The following is a 17603-nucleotide window of genomic DNA, read 5'->3' as shown; positions in this document are numbered from 1 at the left end:
AAATGTTTTAATTTATAGTTTCAAAATGTTAACAATTTTAAATAGAGATACTAGTATTATTAAATTTAGGTAATGCCATAAGTCTCTGGTGTTACACACACTCCTTTTAGTAAAGTGGTATTTCTGAATTTAACACGTCTGATTTTATTTACACAACTACATTTTACGTAACATTTCAAATCGATGTTTTGTCTTTATATACGATTTTACTGTAGGTGCACCATGCTTTTGGAATTTGTCCATGGTGCAGCCAGAGGAGATTTACATCAAATATTTTATAGTACATATGCTTATTTTGAGATGAGAAAACTTCATAAAGTGACCTCTTTGTTTTAGATTCTCAGCCAGCTAGAAGCCTGTGGTATAGTTGAAACAATCAACATAAGTGCAGCTGGATTCCCTATTAGGTATGTTCGACCATTACTGTTCCACCTGTTTTATATGGTAAGTACTTATGGCTCCTTGTGTGTCATGTATTAATTGCCAGAGTAAATGAGTGGAATAAGGGATCTTCAGCTAATTATAACTCTTGACTTATGCCTAAAACATGTTGGAACATAATGTATAATAATTATGACCTAATTGTTCCTACTGGGTTATGAATAACTAAATCTGGAAATCAGGCCAGTTACACTGAGAATACTGATTGATTTGACAGGTGGTTCCTTTGGGAAAGATATTGCAGGGTAAATTTCGCATTTCATTTAGCCTGAATTCAAAACTGACACACCGTCTGTTGTATGGGCATTTGTTATAAGCTATGTTTTGGTTTTCACACATGGTGTTTAACAGTAATTTGTAATTTAGGGTCACATTCCAGCAATTTCTGGAGCGCTATGGACTTAAAAGAATATATCGGCAATTTCATTTACAAACTGCAGCCAGCATTAATGGATGCTCTCCTGCAAAAAGGAAGAAAGGTTTGTAATATCAATTCTGTTGGTAGTTTTAGGAGCAACATTTAGAACAACAACTTGCATTTATATAGCGCCTTTAACGTAGATAAAATGTCCTAAGGCACTTCACAGGAGCGTTATCAAACAAAATTTGACACCGAACCACATGAGATATTAGTACAGGTGACCAAAAGCTTGGTCAAAGAAGTAGGTTTTAAGGAGAGAGGTTTAGGGAGGGAATTCCAAAGCTTGGGGCTTAGGCAGCTGAAGACACGACCGCCAATGGTGGAGCGATTAATATCAGGGATGCGTAAGAGACCAGGATTGGAAGAGCGTGGAAGATCTCGGAGCGTTGTAGGGCTGGAGGAAGTTACCGAGATGGGGAGGGACAAGGCCGTGGAGGGATTTGAAAACATGGATGAGAATTTTAAAATCGAGACGTTGTTGGACTGGGGAGCCAGTGCAGGTCAGCGAGCTCAAGATTGATGGATGAATGATACTTTGTGCAAGTTAGGAAAGAAGCAGCAGAGTTTTGGATGAGCTCGAGTTTACGGAAGGTGGAAGATGGGAGGCCAGCCAGAAGAGCATTGGAATAGTCAAGTCTAGAGGTAACAAAGGTGTGGATGAGGATTTCAGCAGCAGAGGCGGAGACAGGCGATTGTACGGAGGTGGAAGTAGGCGGTCTTGGTGATGAAGACCATATGGGGTCAGAAGCTCAGCTCAGGGTCAAGTAGGACACAAAGGTTGCGAACAGTCTGTTTCAGCCTTTGGCAGTGGCCAGAGGGAGAGCGATGGAATCAGTGTTTAGAGAACGGAGTTTGTGGCGGGGACCGAAGGCAATGGCTTCCATCTTCCCAATATTTAATTGGAGGAAACATCTGCTCATCCAATATTGGATGCCGGACAAGCAGCATGACAAATCAAAGACATTGGAGGGGTCGAGAGAGGTGGTGGTGAAGTAGAGCTGGGTGTCGTCAGTGCACACGTGGAACCTGATGTTGTGTTTTCGGATAATGTCGCCGAGGGGCAGCCTGTAGATGAAAAATAGGATTGGGCCAAAGATAGATCCTTGGGGGACTCCAGAGGTAACGGAGCAGGAAGAGAAGCCACTGCAGGTATTTTTCTGGCTACGACTGGATAGATAGGAATGAAACCAGTTTATACAACATAAACTATAATTCAGCTAAATGATTCCTGTTTTAATACTGTATTGGTAGTAAAGCCTTATGTATAGCAAAGTAACTTTTATTTATATACTGTTGTTAAGTTTAGTGCTAATGCTGTATGTTTTGTAACTGTTGCTGTATTAAATTTGTCCTCTTAATTTTCTCTCCTTCCTATATTTTCTGTTTCCTTCCAGTTTCTCTCGATTTGACTCTTCACCAATTCTTACACTTTCTGTTTGCTGCCTTCACCTTGCTAATTGACTCGACTATGCTGCGGTCTCTGATGCTTTCTCACATCTGCCTGTAATGAAGATGCTGTTGCCATGGAAATGGATATCGTTTGCATTTACAGGTTCATCATCAACAGATGGCAGCACTGAGGCTTTGCAGTCCACTGTGCAGGACATTCTCACAAACGTATTAGCTGGCCGAAGTGTTGTATCCTCCTTCTATAACCCAACTGAGAACAAGTCATATAGCTCACTAGTACACTGTGGCAAAACAAAAGTGTTCATGACTCATAGCATGGTAAGTTACCTAAATTGTCTTGAGAAATTCTCTCTCTCATTATATATTGATTTATATATTTTTTTCATTTTTGTTTGAACATTGCAGATTATGGGGGCGGATATGATAAGTGTTTGAAATTATGAAAAGATGGGACAGGGTAGATAGAAGCAGAGTGTTTCCAGTAGTTGAGGGGTCAAGAAGGAGGGGCCATAGATACAAGATTAAATGTAAGAGATTTAGAATAGAGGGCAGGAGAAACATGTTTACTTAGAGTTTTGAGGTTGTGGAATTCACTTCCAGGGTTAATGGTTGAGAAAGGAACTGTAGTCAACATTCAAAATTAGATTGGATAGAGATACGGGAACAGAGTGGATGAAAGTGATTAGGATATTTTGCTTACATGGAGGGTAAATGCCAACATGAACTGGATGGGCGGAATGGTCTGTTTCTGTGTTGTAACTTCTATGTATTTCTAAATTTACTCCTGTTAGAATAAAAATGAATGCATTGTAATCTGTCGTCTTCCTCATTCATTTATCCTTCACATCTGCTCTATGCACCAACGAATTGATAACTACACTTGGAGTGAAGACGACCATAGTAGATCAAAAAATATTCTTTGTTTCTCAACAAACTTGCTGCAAGCAGCATTCTGTATTAAATGGAACGACTAGGTTAACTTGTGCTTTTGTTTTCTTAATTTTGCTATGACATGCATACTCAAATCATAAAAACTATGAATTAAGGTCTTCATGGTGTCTGCTATTTCTGTGGGCAGCCTGATTTGAAATATGTAGACTCAGTGAAAATTGGTTAATAGGGATGATCTGCTGTGGGATTTGCTACGTCTGCATTAAGTGACGTCTACAAATCAAAGTGCTCTGTCACAAACCATCTTTACATTCCTGACAGAGTGCTTCTTATTGAGTCTGTAGTATATTTCACAGTTTACAATGTGAGCAAGCAACAGCAGCCCACTCACTCATACAAGCTACTCTTTTTTTCATATGTTGACGTTATTCTCTATTCCATCAAGAAATATGTTTACATTGAAACTATTTTGACTTAGAGTCTGCCATCTCTCTCCTGGATACTCTTAGCTCCATTGTCTTTATTTTTAGGGAGCCCTTGTAGAAACACACTGTTGAAAGGAGAGCAGATGATAAACTGCAAAATGCTCTATTTGTACTGCTGGCATGTTCCATGTACACCTGTTTGCAAAACCTGAGGAAAAAGATTATCTAGCACATAACTTGGGTTAATTCTACAATATCAGGCACTTGAATATTTTAGCTCATGAACTGCACCGAGGAAAAGATGTGTTTTTTAAGCCCTCCCTTTGAATCTAGAAATCCATCTGTGTTTTTATTTAGTAGATCTGGAGGAAAAGTCAGAGGCAAAACAAATCTAGATTTTGATGAGATTAAATATTAAACAGTCCTGTATTTTCCAAGTCTATAAATAGTAATAGACAAACAGAGGATACTTTACAATGTCTTATTAGACCGAAGAACCAATAGTTTCCATGTAACGGGATGTGCTCAGTCGGCAGTTTAAATGGCAGCTCTGAAAAGTGATTTCAATGTGAATCCTAAATGCAGGATTTATTTAATCTTCTTTGTCCTAAATAACCAGGAGTTTAGATCCTTTTCTGGGTCTTATGGTTATAGGTTCAAGCCCTGCACTGGGGCTTTCAGTTTATAATCTAGGCAGACTCTCCAATGCTGCACTGAGGGAGTGGTGCATTCCCAAATAGGATGCAATGTGAAACAGATGTCCTGATTACATGCTTTAGTGGTTCAGGTGGCTGATCCCATGGTGATTTTGAAGAAGAACAGGGTGTTTTCCCATCACCCTGGACAAGGTGTTTGAGCTAACATTCCTCCCTCAACCAGTATCACTTTTTAAAAAAAAAAGATTGCTTGTTCATCTCACTGCAATGGCATGTTACTGGTGCAGAATAACTATGTTTTAGTTTGCATTGCCACAGTTCCTGCACTTCAAAAACTAATTATGTGCAGAAGCCTTTGAGATGTTTCGGCATGAAACTGCTACATATGTTGTTGAGTCTCCCTTGGCATTGCTGATACTAAGTTGAATGACGCTCTGTTTTATAAGAATCATGTTATTGTACCAGGAAATGCATAATTTATTATTCTGCTGTTAAGCTGAAGCAATGTCCTTTTAAGGATACATGATCTAAATGCTGTTAAGTAAACGCTAAACGAAGTAGGAGTTTACATTGCTGTTCAGGTTGCAGATCATAACCCTGACTCCCCACCCCCCACATTTTTAGTCGCTTAGTGGATAGGCATTCTGGCATCTGTGTCAGTGACTGCCTCTGTTTCCTTACACTTTTGTTGAAGTGTGATGGATATGAAATTCTTGTTAGATGTACCATTTTTATAACATAATGTTAAAGGTAGTCGTGTGCTTCTAATGTAGTTTGTAATGCATTACTAAAAACACACCTGCACGTTCTAATTGGATAGCTGATGGCATTAAAATCTGTCAAAAAAACATGTTTTTTCTAAATGCATTTTGAAGAATAAATTTTAAAATCCAATATTGCTCTTCTATAAACACTTTTTTTCAAGAAAAGACAGGTTTATTGAAAGTAAGCAAAATTCTTCACTGTAGTTAGTAAATGTCTACATTATTAAATCCCTTTTAGCTCGAGCTGCTCGAAAGTGCAAGGAGTCAAACACTTTCCGAAAAGGCACTTTGTATTCAATGTAGCTGGCGAAGATACCGTCGGAGAAAATTAGCACGACTAAGGCGGGCAGCGACTATCATCCAAGCAGGCAAGTATTGTACCTTTTTGATGTTCACCTAGCTAAGAAATGCTAGTGATGAAATGGAACACTTTCCAATTCAGGAATCAGTGTCTTGCTCAAGTATTCCCTCCTCACGTTTATTATGAATCGGTGCAGAGTGAAGTTCCCTCGACTCTGCCCCACAAGTTGCCTGAGACTCAGCCTCAGAAGAGCACCACTATTGTAGCATTGTGATGTTGCCTATTTTTCTCATTTCCTATTAACCACTTGAATTTACCAATTAGCATTGAATTAGGGCCACTTTTGTAATGTTGACCTGTGCCCACTAGTAGCTGAATTGATATTCCCCTTACCGCCAATACTGGGCTGGATTTGAAACCTAGGTCCAAGAGAACATAGGAACGGTTATAGGTCATTTAGCCTCTCGAGCCTGTTCCACCATTCAATTAGGTCATCGCTGATCAGTACCTAAACTCGTTTATCTGCCTTTTGATCCATATCCCTTGATACCCTTACCTAATAAAAATCTACGGATCTCAATCTTGGAAAATTTCAATTGATCCAGCATCCATGGCCTTTTGGGGGAGAGTTCCAGATTTCCACTCCTTTTTGTAAAAAAAAAAGTGCTTCGTGATTTCACTCCTGAGTGGCCTAGCTCTAATTTTAAGATTATGCCCTCTTATTCCCCCTGGAAGAAATAGTTTCTTTGTATCTACCCTATCCAATCCCTTTTATAATTTTAAACACCTCGATTAGATTACCCCTTAATCTTCTAAACTCAAGTGAATACAAACCAGCTGGAGTACTACAATCATTCCTATCTCAACTTAATTTTTTTTTCATCTGTTCCACTCGCCTATAGACCTGAAGCCAAGCGTCAAGGTTCACAACTTCTGGCCAACCTATCATCAGCATGCTGACTATCTAAAGATATATCTAGTGTAACACATTGGGTCTTGATTTACTCCTAATATAATTTTAATAGTAATTCTTGCCAAATGCAATAGTTGCTTTTCATTTTTTAATTAGTCCAGAAAATTGGTAGGAACGGCTATTTCTGCAAACATTCCTTGTACAACAGAAACAAGCCTACCTTCCATGTACGTGCTCACATATGGGAAAATAGGACCCTTAATGTCCATTTTAAACTGAATAACATCTTTTGTACCTTTTTTAAAATAAATTATAAAACTAGATCAATGCATCAGGCATCAGTTAATTTAAAGGTTTGCACTCATACAGATTGTAACACTTCATTGCTAATTTTTACACCCAATGCATTCTTGCAAGTTTACAGTTCATTTATTTGTTTCTCTGTAGCTATTAGATCGTGGTTGACCAGACAGTGGATTAAAAAACTCCATCATGCTGCTACAGTGATGCAAAAAGCATGGAAATCCTGGAAAGTGAGTTGTAATTTTGAATTTAAAAAATGCTACTGTATCTGGCATTAACTTAGTTTTGAATTGCATTATGCAATTAACATTTAAGTTACTAAAACAGCATTTTTGAAGAGCTAAATTTGATTATCAAATTTAAAAATTTGCATAAATTTCATACGTCTTGATCTAGAAATATGGCATTACAGTACACTCGTTTTGTTAACCTTCTGTAGAACAAGATCTAATCACATTTTGCAGTATCAGAGCAGACCTTGGAATGTATTTATGGGAGTTTTACAATTTCTTCATTAAGTAATTAGCTAAAATATAAAAATACTGGTGTTGATTCAGCATGAGTTCATGGAGTGCAAGATTCAGAATGCACATTGTACCTTCATTCAGATATGTTGAACAATAGAAAGGCAGAAAAAGAAAATTAACTTTCATTTATATAGCACTTTATTCCATCCTTGGGATGTCTCATAGAGCTTCATATCCACTGAATTATTTTTGGAGTGTAGTCACTGTTTAGGGGAAAGCAGCAATTAAGTATCTACAGGAAGATCCCATACATGTCAAATGAAATGAATGAGCAGTTAATTTTTTTTTTGGTGGTAGTGGTTGTGGGAGGAATGTTAGCCAGGACACACAGACCTCCCTGTTCCTTTTGCCCACCTAACAGTGACTACTATGAAACTAATCCCTTAGTTATAAAGTGATTTGCAATGTCCTAAGGACACAAGGTGTTATATAAATGCACGGTCGTTGTTCTTTCTTTCTCTTTGAATAGAGCCATTGGATTTTTTTTGCATGCAGTAAAGAGGCAGACATGGCCTTGGTTTAATGTCTCTTCAGAAAGACAACACCTCCAACAATATGGTGCACTCTCAGTACTGCACTGAAATATTAGTTTATATTATGTGCTCTCGTTCTGGAGTGGGACGAATCCACAACATTTCTATGCAGAGGTGAGAGTGCTACCAAATGAGCCAAGCTGACACGCAAGCTATCAACTATTCACCTAATTTTTTTTATTGATAAAACCTTTTAGATTAAAATGGAAGCCTTGGCAGCAGAAGAATTGGATGATACAACAGATTTTAAAGAAATGGAATTGGTTCCAGGTTCTCCTATTTGCTCGCCTTTATTTCAGTCATTACATGATTCACCAAACAAACTTTCCCAAGGTACTCAATTCCAAGATCTAAAGTTGTACTCCTGGCCTCTGGGTCTAGTCCTGTCCTCTTTTTGCATTACTGGAATGACTCCATCTGTGTCTGGAACTCTTAAGGCCTTTACTCGACTGGCTGCCTTGAAGGTGCGGTGGAGAAGTAATCATAAAGTGGAACGTAATCAGTCCGATCAGGGTATTGCTTCCATTAGAGCAATACCTCAGGTAAGGAATTTTTTTTTTCTCCTGTATAGTAGAAATGATATTTGTGTCTGCCACAATAACAAAAAATTGTATTGCCATATTTAGGAGAAATATGCTAAATGGTACTTTTAATATTCAATGTGCATGATGATCTTGTGTGACATAACTTAATTTTATATTCCTTTTTTTTTCCTAGGTGCAAGTAAAGTTTCACTGCAGACGATCTCCATTGCTTTTTGCTGATATTTATCCAGAACACCAAAAATGCACAATCATTGGCCTTAACCAGATTTTATTGGAATAGATGTAAAGTTAATAATTTTATCAATATACCTTGCCCCCATCACCCACATAATCTGCTGGTGTGAGCCATAACCAGAAAAGCAGCTCAAACTTTGATCAGATTAGCCCCAGATAAAAATTACTGATGGGTTGTGATGATTGTAAACAATTTTACAACACCAAGTTATAGTCCAGCAATTTTATTTTAAATTCACAAGCTTTCGGAGGCTTCCTCCTTCGTCAGGTAAATGTTGTGATGAGGTTTGGATAAAATGCATTTTACTCCAAGAACGTAGATTTGTATTTGCACTATTAGTTTTAATTTCACACCTATTAAACAAAATTCACAAAGTTCAATAAGACTTTTAAGAAATGATCATTCAAAAAAAACATTTTAAAGAAAACAAAACCAGAACAGTGCATTACTGAGACCATCTAGAGAATCTCAACCTGAGGTGAAGGAGTTAACCATGTACTGCATACACTACATTTTTTATTAAGACTGCTTATACTGCCTTTTCTGATGAGAAATTCAATCCAAAATATCATAGTTCATTTCTATTTCAATTTATATGTCAAAATCCATGTTACATAAATAAGTGCCATTACCTCAGGATGGTTGATTTGAACAAAAGCCAACAATTAATGTGTATTCATAGGAGCACTACAGTTAACTTTTTTTTTAATTCAGAGATGTCTTAATTTGAGAAACTTGTACAATATTTTCTTTGTCATTTTTTCTAAATGTGAGACACTTTTTAAACCTGACTCCTATCTCAAACAAAAAGAATACTTTGACTTTCACTTAGTTATTCCATGTTCTACAGCCTCCACTAATTTAAGCCTAAATAACACTACTATGTTTTTATTTTTTTTGTTTTTCATATTTATAGTATATGCTTGGAGCTATGATGTTTGGGAGCAAACCAAGGAAAACAATTTTACTGACCTCCTAATGCTGAGTACTGACAGTATGTAGGTCATACGGAATAGAAAAGTTCAAGTTACTTTCTTGCACGGCATTCATACCCTTGGGTACGTGTGTAAAGATCCTGCTATCTTACCTTCATAAATCCCTCATTTAAAGATGTACTGAACAATGACATTGTAAGACACTAAATTATTTTATTTTTAGATTACTGTCGTCTTTCCAAACAGCTATCAGTTGAGCATATTTGGATAAAAATGTAGGCTTTCGACTCTTCCACATTTCACTATCAATGCTGCTTTGCGATCAGCCAACAGCACACCATGTTTAAGCAGGGTGAGGTATATGTCTGGTGGATAGAGTTCCAAATCGAAGAAAAAGCTGTTTGACTGGAAGCTGATGGTGCTCAACCAATCAATGGCAAATGGATTGAAGGGACAAGAAAAACATGGTTGTAAACTTGTCACTGAGATGGGGGTTGAGCACTCTGAGCATCCAGGTTCTCACAGGAAGTAATGTCGGATTTTTTTTTGAAGTGTTTCTTCTGCTTCTGCTTTCTGCCACTTGTTGCCATTTCATGATGGAAAGTGGCCAGCCCGGTACTGTTCTGTAACCTTCACTAAGAGGCTGCAGGAAAAGAATCACAAAACCAAGGTGGAGAAGCTGCATAAATCCAAAGTTCCTGTTTTTCAGGCACGTGTTCTTGCATTGCTGTATGGATTCAGTCTAAATAAAAATCTATTTAATTTTAAAGAGTTGAATGAGTATTCAGAATCAACCCTCCTGTCACTTTCCTGGAGTCCAGCTGAGGCCAGTAACTCGCCATGTTGGAGTATTGGGATGTGAGTCCACATCATCCAATCTGCTGCTACGATCTGTATCACTGGCTTGCTACATGTAAATTTCTTTGTTGAAACTACATCCAAGGACTAGCTGATTTGTGATCTCTTAATTGTTCACAGCGAAGACTACGTTCAACTCTCATTTATGGAAATAACCAAAGTATTTTTGAATCTTTTAAATAGTATAGTGTATAATGAATAGTTTGTGCAATTTGAGAGTTTAATGAGAGCTGCAAAAGAATTTTAACTGGACAATAAAATTTTGCACTAAGTATTATCCATGGATTAACATAAATGAAAATGTTTAGTTTTAAAAATACTTTGGCAAATTTGTATTTGTTTTCATTTTTTTTTTAAATGTTGCTGAACTGCCTCTTACTCAGCGAAGGTAATCCTTCAGGGTAGTGGAAAGAACTACTACTACTACCAAACTCCCAATCATTGAACTCAGCAGTGACAATGCGGCCAAAGTGGCCTTATAAAATGTCCCTAAAGTACACATTTTTGGGTTACTTATGGAGTGCATTGTACTTTTATCTCTTGTGCAGTGCAGCCTCTGGCATGAATTTCTGTGTTTCTCAGTATTCTGTAATTATTTCAAATCAAGCAGCTGTTACTAAACAAAAATCTGGGATCGATGATGGAATTTGCTTCTTTGAAAAATCACACGTGATAAATGTATTGTTTAAGTATTTATATACTGTAATCTTATTAAGTGAAAGTAAACTGTTTGTATGTACAAATGAGAAAGTGATCTGTGCAGGATTAAACATATATGCATAAACATTTTGGCATGCATTGTTTTTAGATAAGGGAAGACTTTAAGGTATTTTGCTCTTATCTCTTGGGCTTTTATTTTCTTGTGGACTGACACAATCCAATTTTAATCTAAGATATTTGTGTTGTCTGGTAGGAAACTTCTGTGCGTGTCAATCCTTAAATTGATTTCTATCCCTCCGATCCCTTGCAACTTTACAGGCAGGAATCTTGCGATTCAATTACCCTGGTTTTGAAAAATGGAAAGAATCCTTCTTTGGTGTGTAAGACTGCTGTTTGAGTGATGTGCCGTCTCAGAATATAATTTGTGAAGCTATCTTCAGTCTGGTTTAAAATTTCTGAAGTATCACATTTATTTAGATATGCCTTTATCAAATTAGTTTATAATCGCACTGATCAGAGAGACATATACCTATGTTCTTTTCCCTAGCAAGTATTAACCTGTCCTGAGGTATAATTCCATTGGGAGATGGTACCTAACCCAAATGGTCATTGTTCAGGTGTAAATGTAGATGGTGTTGGCTGTTCAACCATTAAGGCACCACAGTCCAGCCTATTCTTGATGTGCTCTACAAAATGTGAAGAAAACTATCTCGTCCTATTCTTGATTGCACTGTGGTCACTGCAATCGTCTCCTCAGTGCAATCAGGACTAGGACCCGATTAAGTTTTCTTCACACTACTCTCTCTTTCCTGCGCTGCACTCCATAATCACTGAAGATCTAAAGGACTCTCAGTATTAAAGTGGCAGTCCTTTCCTCTTCTGTAATTACATTTTCATTAAATATAGGTATGCGGTAAACATGGCTGCAGTGAGATAGAACTTACCTTTCTTACATCATTCTGAAGCCTAATTATTTTGTCAAAAGTTAATGACAATAACACTTCATTGCAAAAATACAAGTTCCATCATCAGCACTTCTGGCTTATAGGAACTGCTGGTGAGATAATAGTGAGAAGTTGTAACTCTCGACAAATTTGAACTGGTCAGTTCAATCATGTTGCACAATTGTAGGACATTTTATGTTAAAGGTGCTATATAAATGCAACTAGTTGAATGTTGGCCAAGAGATTGGGAGGGAAGCTGCCTGTATTAGTAGTAGGATCTATCCTCTATTTCTTATCTACACACTGCCAATCGGTGACATCAACCAAAGTCATGTCAGGTTCCATATGTACACCAACACCATCCAGCTGTACATTTAAATAGACACAATCAGGCAGGCTCTCTTACTGGCATCTATTTATCACCTGATTTTTTTTTTCTATTTATTGCACCCAGGCAGTCCAAAAGCTCGAGCATAGGAACAGGAAAATCTGCCTCTACGTCTATAACAGGAATGGACTAATCAGGAACAAACCACATGGATTTGTTTTAAGTAGGAGTATGGTGAATGTATGGGGATTTTTCAGACTGCATTTGATAAAGTGCCACATAAGAGACTTACAAAAATGTAAAAGGCATGGTTAGGAACAAAAGCAAAGGTAGGGATAAATGGATTTTTTTTGGACTGGTGACATGTAGGTGATGGTTTAAACTTCTTTTCCATTTATGTATATCGGAATGATAATGAAGCTCTGATACTAAATCAGAGAATGATAAACTGAAGTAGAATGTAGTAGAGGTAAGTTTGTAGAGGGAGTAGATAGGCAGCAGATGCAAATAAATGTAAAATATTCCAACTGGAATTGAACAATGAAAGGAAGTAAATCATAAATACTAAGGAGGGACAGATCTTTCAAAGGTGGAAGACAAATTGGATTCTGGGTTTTATCTATAGTCATAGTATATAAAAAAAAAACAATGTTGTTGAATTTGTACCAAGCCATCAGTTAGGCTCTACTTGGAGTACTGTTTTATTCTTCAGCTATGTTCTTTTATTAAAGTAATTTTATTACAATGGTTTATAAATCAATCAAACTTTGGAAAACAAAATTGTTCAAAGCCTTTGGCATCACAGCACATTCAATAACTTGCTGAGTACTCAAGCTCCATTTTGCAATCAAGTAGAAAAACAATTAAAACCAGGATAGCTATAAATTTTACAAAGTAATTACAAAACTATTTGGTCAAGGGTTAGACAGTTTATACTAGGAGGTAAGAAATTCATTTTCTTTCTCTGGGGGTTCAACTGTTTGTAGACACCGATCTGCAAATTCCACAAAAATTGGTTCCTGCATGGCTGTCTTCATGATGCTTTCTTTATCCTCTGCCTTGTCCACTGTCAACAGCAACTGTCTAAGGTGAGGGTTACAAAGTAAACTCTTCAACTCCTCTGATTCTGCTGTTGGAATAACAGATAGAATGAACAGGGGTGTAATAATCCATCATATTTAAAACTGAAGCCTTAGTGGCTGAAGTCCACTCCACCAGAGCCCAGAGCAGGGGATGAGGCTGGCAGTCAGCATCTGCAAGGGTGCTACAGAGGTACTTGGCCTGTTTCATGGGGAGAAAGATTGCAGCAGTTCTATCATGCTCCAAGGATGGATCTCCCACGGTCCAGGAAGGACTGAAAGTGCTCCTAAGCAAGCGCATGGATAGTTTGGAAGAGGTAGTCGATTACCTCTCTGTAGTGCAGTCTTGGGGCCTTGGGCACAGTGTGGGTTAGAAGCCTCAGTGACCACTGTCACATGATGAGCGAGCAGGAGTGCAAATGATTAAGATGCCCCCTGGCCCTGAAAAGGAGGCTGTCACCATCATTAACACTACAACTGAAACCCATTTCAAGTGACCTGTCCAAGAACCAAACCAGTTTATCCTGTGGAAATCAGGTGCTGAAACAGCAACTATTAAGGTAATTGGTTCTAGTTAGTTATTCCTAATAGCAAATGCTAGAAAGCCACAATTCATCAGTTTTTTTTTTAGTTGCAGTCAATAATTTTTGTCTACATACCCAGCAGTCTCAGTTTCTTTGGTGGTATCCGATCAGATTCTTCATGTTCACCCAAGATATCATCTGTGGACCAGCAGTGGCCTGTTAACATTTTTTAAAAAAAGGCTTCAACACAACTTATTGACACCAATGGAGGGTAGTTCCTGATAATGAAAGAACCCACAGTTCAACTATTTAATGGCAGCCTAACAAGTGATTGGTCTTCCCTCTGTAGGCATATATTAAACTATAGATGCTCAAAATCTGAAGCTAAAACCCAGAAAATACTGTAAATACATAGCACATCAGAATTTTTTTTTAAATGGATTTACTTTGTGTATAAATCCTTCATCAGATCAGAAAATGAGTTGAAACTTTAATCCACCTTTTCCCCTTCAGATGCTGGCCATGTTCATTTTTTTATCCCCCTCTCCTGACCTCCCAGTACCACTCTCCTGGGTTTGCTGTCCATCTAGCCCTGTTTTTTTAATTTGTTCATGGGATGTGGGCGTCGCTAGCAAGGCCAGCATTTATTGCCCATCCCTAAAGGGGATGCAAGTTGCAAGGTTTATATTTACTGCACCTGATGGCTAAAGAAACACACATTTTCTGTCCACTGCAGGTTTATAAGTGCCTTATAAATAATACATTTGTATTAGCTTGACACAACTATAGTAAAACTCATTCATCTGAATATTTTTGTGCCCCAAAATATTTGATAAATTATGTTTTGAAATTTGGATCCAGAACAGTTTGCAAACTGAAGAAGATATGGATTTGTAGCATCAGAGCCCTTAAAAACAATTATAACCATGTAGATATTTCTCTTGTAGCCACATTACAACTGTACCTTTACCGTCTTGCCGCATTATTCCCTTCAGTACTGGAGAAAGCTCTGAAATTGTTGTCACTGAACCAGACTCCTGTGGTTTACAATCATCTAGTAAAACAAAGTACTGCTTTTAGTTGTTTTACAGAAATAAAAATATATGCAAAAAGGGTCTTTGTCCAACTGTTAACTCACAAAAGGACTTGAAGATTTCACACTACAGCACGAGCAAACAGCAGTAATTCAGAAAGCAGAATCTTTTCAAAAAGCTATGGCTTCAGTCACAATTATGCAGCTGGGAGGTGGAGTGGTATGTCTAAAGATAATTTGATTTGGCCTTTTAATTCATTGCTCTTGAATACTGCATGCATTGCCTCACAAATGGATTCCCACTTGTTAAGTCCTTTTTTAAAAGTAAATTGAGAAATCTACGTAAAAGGGTTATGACAGCGCAGAGTTGAAAACAGTAGTAGAGAAGTCAAGGTAAATCTTAACATTGATAGATTTTAAAGGCCTGCAGATAACAAAAGAAAGGAAAACCATAGATTTGATATCCTGGAAAAGAGTTAGTGTAAGAGACAGTACGATGAGTCTTGATTTCAACACAACGGGGAGCAAAGAAAAGTAGGGAGATGTATTTCAATATTGGAGGAACAAGACAAAGTTCAGAATAGCACTAACCACAGTAATATCAATACAAGAAAGACTTGCATCCAGTTCTGGAATGCAAGAGGGCTATTCAAAAACTATCCTCAGATGGGAGCAGGTGGTTTATGGCTCTATAGAGTTAAGAGTTGTTCAGGGATAAAAGCAGCACTTAGCATAAAAAGAAACCAAGCTTCTTGGATGCAGCTTTCACAATGAAGGAGTTAGGAGATTTCTATTTGAGATCAGAGTAGAGTGAGACAAATAATGTTAATAGATCAAGGATGAAAAGGTGGAGGCTTTCCATTCATACCCTTAACAGTGCAGGCCCTGAACAACACATCATCCTACTGGCATCTGCAATCCAATAGGTGTTAGCTACTGTTGCCAGAATTGGCATCACTCCTCCATCAAGGAGAAAGTCAATTCACAGAGGATTCAAACAGGTCCTGCCAATATCATAATCTACTCCTCAAACACTACATCTATTGGTCAATGGGCTGCCTGGCCATAACATATTAAAGTTTCCTTTGGCTGTTTCACAACCACCTAACAACCAATCCATCCACACAGTAAAACATTATACATAGCTTTAGGGAGCCACACAGAATAATCCATACCTTTGTGTTTCTTGTAGCATCCCACAGAACAACTGAAAATAAATGCAAAAGCAAAATTATAATTGACAATTAAAATCCTTCCTTCAAGCATCTTAAATGGAAACACTTTCAGTATTAACTCCAACCGTAAAATACACAAAACAGATACCCATCTCCTATCATCTTCAGTTCCGACAGTACTTAAGTTGTCTAGCATAGCATTCAGACAGAGGTAAAGTGCCCAGTTTGCTAATCTCAGCTGGAGGGTTGGGGAGGAAAATTTAAAAAAATCAGCAGCATCTCCTGCTCACTGTTCAGCTACTCCTGCTATTCAATTTTGAAGGTATCACAGCTAAGCCTGGCCCTGCTTTGATCCCACATCAGAGACCAAGCTTGGCTGCAATATCCCCATAACAGAAACAACCAGCTGACACTGTCTAGCGGCAAAGTACAGGAGAGCGAGTGGAACCGCATCCCAGTTACGGTGCCAACTCCTTCAGGACAGGAGAGGAGAAAACAGGCCTAAGAGATTTAAGAAGTGGAGCCAAGCCACCGGCTGTAACCGTGGGATCCGTGACCGAATTTGGCCTTTAAACGGGCAGGAAGAGCCCGTGAGGCCGCTAGAGTTACAACTAACGCCGACCGTGAGCGGCCGCTCCCCTATAGTGAAGCCCGCTTAGGGCCCTACTCCGACACCGAGGCCCACCACAGTATGCAAGGGCGGTACTCACTACCGCAGGCCGCAGCGCGGACACCGGTATTTCGGTGGCTGCTGTTCGCAGACGCGGCAAATCTTCATCCCGCGCTTCACCCTCTCCACAGCCCCGGAGGTAAACGGCCCGCCGCGTGCGCTTCCCCCCGGCAACACGCAGTCCGCCCCAATCCACCTCAGAGCAAATCCACCCCACCCGCAGGCAGAATCAGCGGAGCGCCGACACGGGGATCATTGCAGGTCAGTAGCCCAGGCCTATTTACCAGTGAATGGAAGTCATCAACTGTGGATTTTTTCCCCTGCCTTGTCATCACTGCCACGTATCCCTTTTCTACACAATATAAACTGGCCAAGTTATTTCAATGGGACTAGTGGGATAGCTCTTTCAAAGAGCCGGCAGTGATACGATGGGCCGAATGGCCTCCTCCTGTGCTGTACCTACAATGCTAAACAATTACAAATCGTCAGTCCTTCATTGTGGATCCCATCAACTACTCAGGGGAGACGCAGATATTGACAACTAAGGAAGTTCATGTCAGAATAAAAGGACATATGATTTAATAAAACCACCACCTGAAGGTTATAGTAGATTTTAAAAAATGCTGCTGACTAATTAGGTGTCAGTTTGGCAATACTAATTCTTCTAGAGTTTTTAATTGGAGGCTATGCTAAGAGCACCCTCAGGCCTCTTTGTATCCCCTAATTTCATTCAAACTTACCTAAATCCCTGGACAAATTCCACAACATTTCTGGCCTCTTCACTCCTGCTCATCCATATGAAGGGGGCTCTTCTATGCTCTGCTCTTAACAACTTAGTTTCTTAAAGGTGTGATTGATATTTGGAAGTTTGAATACATGAGTATACAGCATGCGGTTGGAGGTGGCATTTTGACTTGGTAGCACAACATGCAATAGTTTTGTCAAATTCAAAGCCTTTTTGCTTTGGCAGTTGCAATGTACAAGTATTACAGACATGGAAGTTTGGGTGTGCAGGATTCAAAGGGTTGCACT

At 38.6% G+C, this 17603-nt stretch overlaps 2 protein-coding genes across 7 annotated transcripts in view; one reads left to right on the top strand and one right to left on the bottom strand.

Moving 5' to 3' along the window:
• LOC137344904 (unconventional myosin-XIX) overlaps window positions 1-10069 on the top strand; it is a 39705-nt gene extending 29636 nt beyond the window's left edge. The window contains exons 18-24 of one of the 2 annotated variants that reach the window (XM_068008167.1): window positions 337-407; window positions 808-920; window positions 2415-2590; window positions 5247-5376; window positions 6670-6755; window positions 7783-8127; window positions 8303-10069. In XM_068008167.1, the coding sequence (XP_067864268.1) occupies window positions 337-407; window positions 808-920; window positions 2415-2590; window positions 5247-5376; window positions 6670-6755; window positions 7783-8127; window positions 8303-8410 (1029 nt within the window). In that variant the 3' untranslated portion in view covers window positions 8411-10069. Of the gene's footprint in view, window positions 1-336; window positions 408-807; window positions 921-2256; window positions 2591-5246; window positions 5377-6669; window positions 6756-7782; window positions 8128-8302 lie in introns of those variants that run through there. The other variant, XM_068008168.1, reaches the window with a different exon arrangement.
• Window positions 10070-12789: 2720 nt separating this feature from the next.
• znhit3 (zinc finger, HIT-type containing 3) lies at window positions 12790-16758 on the bottom strand. 5 transcript variants are annotated; one of them, XM_068008175.1, is made up of 5 exons: window positions 16612-16758; window positions 15902-15933; window positions 14658-14747; window positions 13829-13909; window positions 12790-13219 (listed from the first exon to the last, which is right to left on the bottom strand). In XM_068008175.1, the coding sequence occupies exons 1-5, from the start codon at window positions 16677-16679 to the stop codon at window positions 13026-13028; spliced, it is 465 nt and encodes a 154-aa protein (XP_067864276.1). In that variant the 5' UTR covers window positions 16680-16758; the 3' UTR covers window positions 12790-13025. The 5 variants fall into 5 exon arrangements, with proteins under 5 accessions (XP_067864276.1, XP_067864277.1, XP_067864278.1 ...); XM_068008176.1 differs by having other exon boundaries at window positions 12790-13216; XM_068008177.1 differs by having other exon boundaries at window positions 13829-13891.
• Window positions 16759-17603: the final 845 nt, after the last annotated feature.

Source organism: Heptranchias perlo, chromosome 28 (assembly GCF_035084215.1).
Source record: "Heptranchias perlo isolate sHepPer1 chromosome 28, sHepPer1.hap1, whole genome shotgun sequence".
NCBI lineage: Eukaryota > Metazoa > Chordata > Chondrichthyes > Hexanchiformes > Hexanchidae > Heptranchias > Heptranchias perlo.
This window is presented reverse-complemented; position numbering and strand designations above follow the sequence as displayed.